Source organism: Primulina eburnea, chromosome 13 (assembly GCF_022965805.1).
Source record: "Primulina eburnea isolate SZY01 chromosome 13, ASM2296580v1, whole genome shotgun sequence".
Taxonomy (NCBI): Eukaryota; Viridiplantae; Streptophyta; class Magnoliopsida; order Lamiales; family Gesneriaceae; genus Primulina; species Primulina eburnea.
This window is the reverse complement of record NC_133113.1, coordinates 6315801-6327982: the sequence shown is the minus strand read 5'-3', so window position 1 is coordinate 6327982 and position 12182 is coordinate 6315801. Positions and strand designations below refer to the sequence as shown.

At 33.7% G+C, this 12182-nt stretch overlaps 2 protein-coding genes across 2 annotated transcripts; both read right to left on the bottom strand.

The window, feature by feature from the left end:
- Positions 1-2602: 2602 nt before the first annotated feature.
- LOC140810793 (replication protein A 70 kDa DNA-binding subunit B-like) lies at positions 2603-4101 on the bottom strand. Its single transcript, XM_073168685.1, has 5 exons — positions 3961-4101; positions 3614-3885; positions 3439-3529; positions 3214-3338; positions 2603-3032 (listed from the first exon to the last, which is right to left on the bottom strand). Exons 2-5 carry the CDS (start codon positions 3852-3854, stop codon positions 2950-2952), a joined length of 540 nt encoding a protein of 179 aa, XP_073024786.1. The 5' UTR covers positions 3855-3885; positions 3961-4101; the 3' UTR covers positions 2603-2949.
- Positions 4102-4485: 384 nt separating this feature from the next.
- LOC140810240 (uncharacterized) lies at positions 4486-8888 on the bottom strand. Its single transcript, XM_073168113.1, has 3 exons — positions 7919-8888; positions 6737-7820; positions 4486-6328 (listed from the first exon to the last, which is right to left on the bottom strand). The coding sequence occupies exons 1-3, from the start codon at positions 8886-8888 to the stop codon at positions 4486-4488; spliced, it is 3897 nt and encodes a 1298-aa protein (XP_073024214.1).
- Between the last annotated feature and the right edge of the window lie 3294 nt (positions 8889-12182).

Here is a 12182-nt window from a genome sequence, read left to right as displayed (position 1 = left end):
AATATATCAGTAATTGAAATGAACTGTGGATGATATTTGAACATTAAATAAATGCTATTGAAATTTCCAGGCCAAATGCCAAAGGCTTTAATAGAAGAATAAATAGTAATTTCCTCACCTGATAACTTATAATTTAGGCTTGATTAATACTCCGAGTTCCTGGAGCAAGTCCTAAAAATATATTATGAATGATATTTATGTGTTAGAGTTTTAAAGTAACTAGCTGATCATTTCCAGATTATTTTTTGTTCAAAATTTAATCCGGTTGATTTTAATTAAATTTCAAAAATTATATTAATTAGAAGGTATATCCAAACATTACGAAAGTTGGCCAAAAATTCGGAAATAACCTCAGGAATGTTCGGCCGCCGGAAAATCGCCGTTCCGGCGGCGCGTGCGCTACACGTGCCGATGTTGCCGGCGCGTGGCTGGTCTTTCGGCGGCCAGGCGCGGCCCGTTTTTTTTCCAGCATATGTAACTTTTGAAGATCTTGAATTCTTTAGTTGAAAGTTTTGTCAAATTCCTAACCGATCGATACCAGATTTAAATATCGTCGTATGGTTAACTAAGGTATTCCGGCATTCCGAAAATGTTAGTTCCGGCAATATTTTGGGATGACGGACATGATGTACCTCATCTATGCAACAAGAGGTACAACTTTAATATTAAAGTCGACCTCTAGTTTGGTGTGTAGCTATAAAAAAAATAAGCGAAAAGTACCCAGCTTGAATACGGTATACCGACGCCGTTTCACGGAATATCTTTATTTGATTTTCTTGTCTTTGGTCGATCCTCTTGCCTCACTCCGGTGCTATATTGTTTTCAAATATGAGATGGAGTGTTGGTAATTTTTTGGAATTTTTCGGAAAGGATATAACTTTTTCCTTCTATTTTCTTCCCTTTCCTTCTCCTTTACTCTTCCTTTCTTTCCTCCTTCGGCTGGACTCTCTCGGGTGGTTTTGTTTTTTTGAATTTGTGAATTGAACGCATTCAGTATATACTAGGTAGGGCACCTCAATTCTTGAGGTGTCTTACCCAGGATTTTCGTCTAGCGTGTGAGTATTTATATATTTTTTAGAGTAACTAATGAGAAGTTTGTATTTATGTAGGTGTTATATAAAAACGTAATTTAAAAAAATATAAGTATTATGAGAATAGTAATTTTTTATTTTTTTATCCGTGTTCATATGATTAGTACTTCAAATTGTCCATGTGCTCAACAAAGTAAAAAATATGGAAAAAGATGGATATTACGAAAGTGATAATAGGTAGGAAAAAGATTGAGTTGGTGTTCAAGTTAAAGAACCTTAATAACATTTCTAAAATTGAATACAAAGTATTTGATCATCTTAAAATCAAATGAGGGATAAATTTTATAAATAAGGTAATTTAAATTCGAAAATAGGGTAATCATATTTAAATAGTTGTAGTGTTTGTAAAGGTGTTATACCTACCGATATTTTTTGCGCTAATGGATTTATGAAATTGGTAATTTTAACGCAAGTATGAGTGGTAATATGTACCGGTAAATATTCAGTAAGAGTACTTAGAATCTTAGTGTAATCAAAGAAAATACAAATTTGTTAAATATTAATGTCGATAGGATTTCAGTAGGCAAAACTTTTGTTTGTTAGATTTCAAATGACATATTTACGAAGTTTGTGATCTTGAGTTTCTATATGTAGACGTAAGAGTTAATATACTTCATAGGATAGTGAAATAGATGAATATAACGAAGGACTAATAAAAGAAAATAAATTAGGTATAATATCTTTAATATTTTCGAAATAAATTTTATTTAACCACACTGATGTTGACGACAATGAATATAATGCTATGAAATATAACATTAATGATAATGTTATATTAATATGAATAAAGTAAGTTTATTTTCAAAATATATAAAAAAAATTAAAATAGCACGAATGTGATCTTATCGTTTGCCTACGTTAGTTTCTAAATAAAAAAATATGATAAAGAAAAAGCTAGTACTTTGGAAATTAGGACAAATATTGCTCTGAATTGAGAATCATATAGTATAGAGGATAATTGTTTAATATAAAATCAAAAGAATACAAAAAAGTTTCATTTTTATTTTTTCTATGTATATGGATGTATATAATACGAATGTACGTTTAAGAAAGTAGATGTTTATATTTTTTATAAAACTGATGTAAATTGCAAAATTTTAAAATATATGACATGATATATTGAAGATTCAAAAAAATTACGGAAAGAACTTGTGTATATTTTGGAGTAATCTACGTAAGTTTGGAAGTGGGGAATAAGGTTAATGTTAGATAGTGAAATGGAAATGTTGAACAAAAAAATATAGTCTTGAATAATTTTTTAAAATAAATAATTTTCAATCTCGTAGATGTAAAAAGATTATGTTCTTCAACTGACACACAATGAATTAAGCCGAGACAATGAATAATGTTAGAAAATACAAGATAAGGAAAAAAAATGCAGCTAAAATATCTAGATGAAATTGTTAAAGGTTTCACATATAAAAAACAAAAAATTGGATTACGTTGACTAAAAGGAATGTTTGGAAATAAATTGTCGTGTTATAATTCGAAGATGAATAAACGTTTTTTAAAGCAAAATTATAAAGATTTTAGTTTATGTTTGAGATCTGATGAATTCTAAGTTGGTGGTGGTACAAGAGTTGTAGTAATGGATAACATAATGAGTTATAGTTTGGAACAAATAACTACAATGTTATATGTTTTCGATGTAAATAACAAGTTAAATGGAAGCAATAGGTGCAAATAAAAAGATATGCAAAATGTAAGCATTTGAATAACGAAATATGAGAAGAGTAATACTAAACCATATTAGGGAAGAGCAACAATGCTAAAATTATGCATTAACAATAGTAGTTTGTTGGTGAAAGAATAAGTAGTTGTAAAGCTTTAAAAAACATACTAATGGTGAAGTAGTAAATTACCATAATTTCAACTGCTCTGTCTGTGGTAATGGGGGGTCAAATAAAATAGTGCTATTGGGAAATGTTCCAACGGACAGCCCTACAATAATACATTTCCTGTGAGAATGTATTTTTAAAATGATTCTTAGCATCATCTGGATACAGAAAAATATTTGTATTAGAGTGAATGTGAACAATTAGCAACTACATATACTAAGTTGTGAATTATTTGAACATAGCCATTTGCATTTTTTGATAGGCTAATAAAAAAGAAATTTTACCATAGAAGGTGTTGACAGAGAGCCGCATTCCTAAAATTATGGGCATACTGTGAACATTTTCAGCTAAATAGGTTGCTTCGCTTTGAAGAAATTCCTCCCACAATGTAAGGATTAAGGGTGTGCACCTGTGCACATAATAAAACTCAACATGTGAAATCAATTGCTTTGGAGAAAGTTTTGAATCGTACAAGTTTACATTATGTTTTTTGAGCTGAAGTGGCTTACTCTTCATTGACGACTACAAAATCCTGTAAGTTTCTTTTTGTTTTCTCGACGTAGCGTGCTGGGAAGACATGTATGACGCTACATAACAAATCTGGTAAAAAAAAAGTTTAATAAGTCTGAAATAAAAGTAATGTCATAACCATACAGAGGAGAAAAACCTGAGGAAGATCATAACTGATTTGTTTGTTTGTAACATCTGCTATTTCATGACATTGTGCAAATGGTGTCAACTGATAGGCAGGGGCAACAGGTAACTGATCTTCCTCAGCGGTAAGCTTGATGTAGGCACTCCTATTAAGGATCATTTGATATTTGGAAGCTGCCAGAATTGGGGTGTTGCCACTTATTTCTTTAATTTTTGCATTGCCCACATAGTATGTTTTGTACAGCGCAAGCAATTTGTTGGTCAACATCATTTTCGTAAATAATGCACTGCATGCCTGTATTCTGCTGATATAAATTATATAAGTAAAAGATATGCAACAACAATAAGCTTTTGGGAAAAAATATAAATGAATGAACCTCTTTGTCAATGAAAACAAGTTTTTGGAGTCTTCCCCATTTTGCAAAGCGGATTGGCGTTTTCTCCGACACAAAAACTTTGACGAACCAGTTGTGCAGATCAGGTTTTAGATGTTCAAGCGTTGTGCACTTATCTTCCATTGACCTAAATGTGGGAAAAATAGAGAAGAATCAGTACGAGCAATTTAGAAAATGTAGCAGTAAATTTTAATGGAAGAAATTGGCTACTGTAAACAGTAGTAAATGTAGTTTATGTGGTAGGAATTTCCAAACAGTTACAGTCACTGGTGATTTCATTGGAGTTTTTGAAACTAAAACTAAGTATGCGTAATTAAATGCAGCAGCAGTAAATTTGCAGCCTCTAGCACCTCATGCGTAATTAAATGCAGCAGCAGTAAATATGAATATTTTTAAACATAACGATGAACAACTCAAATAAGAGGTTAGTGCATTTAAAGCATCCAAAAAAACATAAGAAGTGGGCATGCAGTACGTATAAAGAAGGAAGGTAAGAGCTTGCCTATGCTAGCGTATATTTGCAGCCTCTAGCACCTCACGGTACACGATGTTTTTAGTGTAATTTGTACTTCGAACAAATGGGATTGATGGTCTAAGCAGCACGGTCAATTGATCGATGGTTTTGGTTCTTGATAGCGCAACATAAAGTTGGCCATGAGAGAAAACTGGCTCTTTTAAATACACACCAACATAATCTAAAGTTTGACCCTGGGCTTTATTAATGGTCATTGCATAGCATAGTCTTATTGGAAATTGCTTTCGTTTGAATGGAATAGATGAGAAGTTGTCAATTGGAGCTTCTAGTGTTATACGGGGAATAAATACAGGCTTCCCTGCATGGGTACCAACTGAAATCTCAGCGTATATAACGTTGTTGGTAAAACCTTTGCAAAGAAGACGCGTACCATTGCAAAGCCCTTCAGTTGGATTAATATTTCTCAGCAATATGATGGGTGAATTTAATTTCAAAGTTAATTTATGAGGAGGGAGTCCTTGAGGAGTCAAATAATGAAACAACTCTTCTTGATCTGGGACAATACAACTACTTGCATTTTCATCACAACTAAAATATGTGGTTTCTTCGCCGGGGAATTTATTAATGAGGGCATCATTTATCTCATCCACAAAATCATTTCTTGTAGTGAGTATGGCTCGTTTAACAAACAAAGAGAAATCCAAATTACAATCAGTAATATTAGGGAAAACCATGTCGATCAACGTATTTAGAGAAGTAATATCATCTACAAATGGAATGTTTATTCTAGAGGGTATTTGAATTTCATCTTTTTCATTAGTATCCTCAACTCCATCACCAATTTTCAATAAGTAAGACGAGAAGGCAGGATCAAGCAGCGCTCGCATATTCTGTTTTAAATTTAATTTTTCAAATTGGTTCCATAAAGGTGACATGACGATTGAAGCATCAATTATATCAGCTTTTGTACCTTTAAGAGTAACAGGTAATGTTTGACGAAAGTCTCCCCCAAATACAATGATTTTACCACCAAATAATGCATTTGAACTCATTACGTCTTGCAACATGTCATTGAATTTTTCAATAATACTGCGTTTAGCCATTGTTGCCTCGTCCCAGATAATTAATTTTGATGTTTGGATTAAATGAGCTAATGCGGTTTGTTTACTAATGTTACAAAGGTTAGGATCATTTTCATCCAAAGGAATTTTAAATCTTGAATGTGAAGTGCGACCACCTGGCAACAAAGATGCTGCCACTCCTGAAGTGGCTGTAGCAAGTGCTATGTGACCAGCTGAGCGAATTGTTGCAAGGAGTGCTTTATATAAAAAGGTTTTTCCTGTACCTCCAGGACCGTCAACAAAGAAAACATTTGGCAAATTGTTGTTCACGTGATATAAAATTCGATTGTAAGCATATTTTTGTTCTGTGTTTAATTGTTCAACAGCAGCAAAGTCTTCAGTAGGTGTAATTATGTCTTGCTCACTTTGCAATTCTTTTGTTAAGTTGTCATGAAAGCTTATAAGAATATCATCACTTGCTGGAAAGAAGTTTTCCAATTTTTTCCCCATCGAGTAGAGATAGTTAGCTAAAATGTTTAAAACTTTGTGTCTAATTGCGTTAGTGGTAAGAGTTTTGTTTTGCACAAAGTCTTCGGAAAGAAAATTCTCGTATTTTAGCCACAATTGTTTCGGATTGGATGGATTACAATGAACAAGGACTGTAGCAAACAGTTGACGCAGAGCATGAGGTAGTAAGTAAGTAGCAGCCTCTTGAATACACATATCAGCAGTGTTGTCTCCCTCCATTAAACCTAGCATTTGTGCAGCTTCTCTAAATGTAGGAAAAGTTTCACCATTGACTGTCCTTAGGTTTCTAAAAGAGGTAGGTTTTGGTACATGCATTAAAAACAACTTTAAATAAAACTTTTCACCATCTGATGGACGACAACTATAAATCCGCCCTATAACCTCTTGTTTTTTACGTGGTTCCCATTCTTTTGAATCACTATGCCACGTAAAGTATTCAGGGAATTAAATATATGAGCATTTCATTTTTTTTGCATGTTCATTGTATTCATTCATGAAGAAAAATTGTGTTAGCATGGTTTTTTTTAGTGTCAAGTTGTTGGCAATGCTGGTAAGGGATTGATTGGCAGGGAAAGTAACTACTTGTTCATTCTCTAAATGAATTGGTAAGCATATTACAGATGGATGTACATGGTTTAGATCAAATTTGAAAATGCGCCAAATTGCTTCAGGTGGTGAAATCCAGCGTGCACACTGGAAATTTTTAATTTCATCAACTACGGGATTGCTCTCGTTTGCAACTAATGTATATAGAATCTTATCATGACCCTTGTAAATGTATTTGTATATATATTTTATAGCCTGAATAGTTGAACATATTTCAACGTTAATGTGGCAATTAAATTTGGCTAGAAGATATGGATTAAAAGGCACAACCCAACGGTTATCAAGTTGTGCCCCCCTAATAGTGATAGCATGATTGTTATTTCGACGACGATATATAGGGTATGCATTTGTTCCATATCTAGTGTTCTCGGAGAATTCTTTAGGGTAATTAAATTTACATGCGCTATTTTTCATACAAGGGCAAGTTGGATTCAATGAGCCACAAGGCCCGTGCATCATATGCTTAACTACCAAGGAAAATAGGTATGGTTGAGCATGCGGATCAGGTAATTCAGCACAAACGATTCTATCAAATGCCTCAGGATGAAATAATTTTGAAGCTTTATTCAAAATAAGAAGAAAATGTGCATGCGGTAAACCTCGTTTTTGGAATTCTATTACGTAAGCATAAGCAAGGACATGGCCAAAAATTTCTTTGTTAAACAATTCGTTTTTTAGAACTTGTAATTTTGCACGAAATATTCGAGAGGTTAAATCAGGTCTATTTTGTATTTCATCAAAAGGTAAGCACAACGCCTTTATTTCTGGCCAATTTGGATTCGAAGTTATTGTTAAGAAAATATCAGGTTTTCCATAACGTTGAACTAAAGTTATAGCATCCATGTATCTTTTACGCATATCTCTAGGTCCTCCAATAAATGACGTAGGTAAGATTATGCGTTTCCCAACATCGAGGCCCGTTTGGCAACCTTGTGTAATACTATCGAGTAAACCACGATATACCTCATTTCGTAAACGGTTTTGTATGTCTGTAGTCCTGAAAAAATCTAACCTCGATGTTTCAATTTTGATGTACATATCAACTACATATTGTTGAAGAAGCCTTCCAATATGCAATAGAAAAGATTTATCATTTTCTCTTATTTGTAGCTTATAACAGTAATACTCACGACATGATACCGTTGACCTTTGCGTATTGCGCTTGCTCAAATCTACACGAAGGGAAAACAACTTTATAACATAAGTAAAAGCACACTTTGAAGCATTGAATTTTAATTTTATGGTTAAAAAGCTTGCGGCCTAAAATTACCTTTATTTTCAGTTTGTATGCCATGTTCAGCATTTGTGAAACTTTGGATGTCGTAAATGGTTTGGCCTCTGCATGTCGGTTTAGGACGCATTTCTTTTTGCATTTGATTCAGACTTGCAATTTTACGATCCCAACCAGATTCCCCATTAGGAAATATGAGAGGATATTGCATAGGATCATAACAGGAAAAGTAGTGTTTGATTATCTGAGGGCGGTTATCTTTTGGATACACTTGTATATGTTGGCTTGTACATTGTTCATTTTCATTAGATTCTAGCCATATTCCAGCAACTTGAGACATTGTAGGCTTAGTAAGAGTGCATTGGTCAATAGTAGGATCAGCTTGCAATGAAATTTTATATTCACTCAGATTTTTAATGCTATTAAGGCTCCGGAAGAAACTTGCGTATGGATTCGATGCTAAAATATGAATCAATTTTTGTATAAGGCTTTCTTTAAACTTTGTGCTTACACACATGCGATTCGATATTTCATGTTCAGTGTCAAAGAAGTACAATTGCAAGTTTTTGGGATTTTCATTATTTGATGGTATTAATTGATCCATAAAGTGATAAAGTTGGCCTTGTACACGGAATGTGTAAATGCCATCATTTCGTCTAGATAAAGATTTGTCACAATGGACTCCAAGTGATGTAAACGCAAACATATTATTGTAACTACGAACACAAATATTGAATTCTCTAGCATCTTCAGCACTACCACAATATAATTGTACTAAATCGGAAGGCATTTCTGTAAGCAAAAGATTTATTTCTCCCGAGGCACAACAGAATGCTGGTGGTTCTAAGAAAATACGCTTTGCATCACAAAATTCACAATTAGGCACATCAGGTAGCAGGTCTGGGCAGTTGACTATAGATTGCAACAAGTCTGCCTCAACACAATTTGTATCACCGCCGATAGATAGTTGTAATTGGTTTTTTTTATTTCGCCGACTATTTTTTTCCATTCTACGGTCTTCCAAAGAAGCATATTTTCTTTTAGACTTTTTTTTCCCACATCGACCTCTAAGGAATTTTGTGTGTGTGAGTGTGACATTATTGCGAAATTGATTCACTAAAAATCTGGGAATTTTATATTGTAAATAGCACAAGCGTTTATGTAGTTTTAAAAAACAAAATAAAGCGCAATATGACACATAGGCAAGGCGAGTAAGCTCTGAAATGGTGCAAGCTAAACAGGAAACTGACGCAGCACAAACGTGTATAAATAAACCCTATGCAGTAAAAAAGTTTAACGAAGAGGCAAACCTATATCCTGAGCGTGTTGAAGAACCTATCATTTTCCCTGTAGGGAACTCCTCAATGAGGGTGGGCTGCACACCTTTAATTTGCTGCAACAGTGTCAATGCAATTCGACAGGGAAAGTTATATGAATAAAATACAAATTACAAGAAAATGCTCACGCGTACTCAAATTTTCAATCTCAGAACCAGTATATTTCAAAGCAATTCAGACATTCATTATTTCAGGTATTCTTAAGCACGTTAACACACAAATTCACGTATAACGACAGACAAAGACCGTACAACCATGGGGATTTAGTCAGCAGGCGACTTATTCCACATAGCGTGCCAATCCAATGCGTTGACAAAAGCAAATAAGCAAACGAAATCCAAAGAAACAGAGAAGCACAACAACGATAAGACTAACCATAGGCAAAACGAAGCTCCGAGGAAAAACACAACAACAACAAAATTGACCCAGCAACACTTTTGAATCCCAAACCAAAGAGGGTAGGTTTTTTATTTTATTTAATTTATGGGTTTGAATAGGTTTTTATATGTAGAGCATAGTATTCGTAGCCACCAAAGTATGAGTCCGTTTTTTTTTTTCAAAGAAAGCTGTGAACCAATATTTATAGTTGTCAATATTCGCCTATGGGTCTGTTTTTTTACATGAAGAATTTCGTACTTTAGTTGCCGTTGTAAAATAACGAATGACTAAATATGAGATTATGTGTTGTAATAATAACTTAAATTTTTGTTAATCTTATCTACCGTAAAATGCCTCATGGCCTCTTCTTTTTTTCCCTAGTCCAGAGAGTTCTTTAGTAGTCATGTCAAGGTTACATAAATTCCAGAGAAGAACAAGGCTAGAACATGCGGAAGGAAGTCTGAAAGAACAAACCAACTGAGGTTGAGACATAACATTCGAGGGTAAAAAATTTTTAAAAAAGGGGGGCATAGGAAAAGCTGCAGGAGCTTACCAATGGCAGAGGGAAGAAAGCCAAACAGTAGAGGTAAGAAAGAGCTGCGAGGAGCTGAAACAGAAAGAAAGCCGTCGATAACGACGAACCGGCCAGTCCTTACTCTAGAAAAGAGCAAAACAAAACAAGAGAAGAAGAACAAACCAAAGATTCCAAGATAAACTCACGGGGCTAAGGGGAGGAAAGCGAACAGAATAGACACTTACCAATCTGGACAAGGGGGAAAACAACGCATCAAAGGGAAGAGAGAGAGCAGCAGTTCACGGCGGGCGGTCGGGAGCAACACCGACCGGGGGGGAACAACACGAAGCGGAAGATGCAAGATCCGAAGGGAAGGAAAGGGAATGAGAATGACGAGGACAAGCAAGCGGAAGAGTTCAATTGTAGAAACCGGACACTCGAGGCATTGGCATCTAATATCCCTCTGGAGATGTCTATCGGTGCATATGTGGGGAGGTGCATGTTAGCCACGTGTAATGGGAGCAACCGGTTACTTGGAGGAAACTGGCCAAAAACGAAATATTCTCTCTTTTAGTATAGTAGATATAGCCGAGAGTTTATGTTTATCCTTTATTATTTTTATTATTATTATTTAATTATTTATTTATTTTTAAATAGAAAAAATCTCATGTTTATCCAAACTTAATATTATTATATTCGTGTATCTAATTATTGAACATAATTATCTTATATTGAACTTAATAATTTTTGTAATTAATTACTTAACATATATGTTGAGTTTAATTATAATATTTTATTATATTTTGGGTTTTGATTTTGGAGTGGGAATCTCATAGTGCTTGATGAATTTTTAAGTGTATTGTGATGTATTTTAATGTATTTCTAGACACTTTGGACAAATAAAATTTGTACCGAAAAATAATGTGATAAAATTTTAAAAATGAAAATAATAAAATTTATACTAATTAAAATGCATTTATGCACCTTTGTTTTTAGGGTGTCACAACAAACTAAATTTTTATAAATAAAAAAATTAATATTATTAAATTTTATAATAAAGTTTATAAAAATATAAATATTTTTAATAAAATTTATTAGACAATAGTAATATACTTAAAAATACTTTTTTAATAAATAAAATTTAAATTTATTTAATATAATTTTTATATTGCACTTTTTTATTTAAAACATGATTATTTTAAGAAAATATCTAAAATTTCGGTGAATTGTGTTATTGACCGAAATAATCGATTTTTTCGATTTGGTTTGTTAGGTTTCCGTAGTAAAGTTTGGTCGGTTTGTTTTGTTAGAAAGAAAGTTCGGTTAATTCGATTTTAGAAAATTCGGTTCGATTTTAACTGAACCTATTACTGTCTAACATAGGATGGAGCCAGCCTCAGGTGCTTATGAATCTTGGCTCCACCCCTGACTATAAGTATATATAATTTTGATACGTCGGGAGCACATTTCATGGACATGCTGCATGTTTTTTGAGATCGGTTTATGTGACATTCTACAATATGATCATGTGACATCTCTCAATCATTTAATGCAGTACATTTCTCAAAGATCGATTGATGTGATATTTACAAGATGTTCATTGCACGCATGGAGCGATCGACGAAAGACACCCAACATATCATACCTCTATACATGTATGTGTGTGTGTGTGTGTTACATGGGCGTGGAACCAACACAGAATGATTAATTTTTGGGCAACACTACTCTTTCTAATCGATGCAGTCTTGGGACCAATAAGGAATTTTCCTTTTTTAGCACCAAATTTAGAAGAATATATAGTAGCAAAATGGGCCCATACAGTTATGATATGAAGCTTGTGTTGGTCTCTGCTGGCTGATTGGGCTTGTGGTCCTCTCTGCACTTGGATTTAGTTAATTCATTCTGGGAAGGTAGTTTTAATGATTTTGATTATTTTTTTAAATGATAGTGTTAGAATAAATTGTTCGACAGATACTAGTAAATAATCAGAATATCAGTATAAGATGTAAAACAGAGAATATATTTTTTTAGTGTCAAGTTGTTGGCAATGCTGGTAAGGGATTGATTGGCAGGG

Excerpts from the sequence above, each read along its gene's own strand:
- LOC140810793 (XM_073168685.1), bottom strand. The coding sequence starts at position 3,854 with ATGATGTTGACCAACAAATTGCTTGCGCTGTACAAAACATACTATGTG. Across the intron at positions 3,339-3,438 it reads TTTGTAGTCGTCAATGAAGA|GTGCACACCCTTAATCCTTA; the intron begins GTAAGCCACTTC and ends TTATGTGCACAG. Across the intron at positions 3,033-3,213 it reads CTCTGTCAACACCTTCTATG|GGCTGTCCGTTGGAACATTT; the intron begins GTAAAATTTCTT and ends GTATTATTGTAG.
- LOC140810240 (XM_073168113.1), bottom strand. The coding sequence starts at position 8,888 with ATGGAAAAAAATAGTCGGCGAAATAAAAAAAACCAATTACAACTATCT. Across the intron at positions 7,821-7,918 it reads CATACAAACTGAAAATAAAG|ATTTGAGCAAGCGCAATACG; the intron begins GTAATTTTAGGC and ends CCCTTCGTGTAG. Across the intron at positions 6,329-6,736 it reads GATGAAATTAAAAATTTCCA|AAACCTAAGGACAGTCAATG; the intron begins GTGTGCACGCTG and ends TACCTCTTTTAG.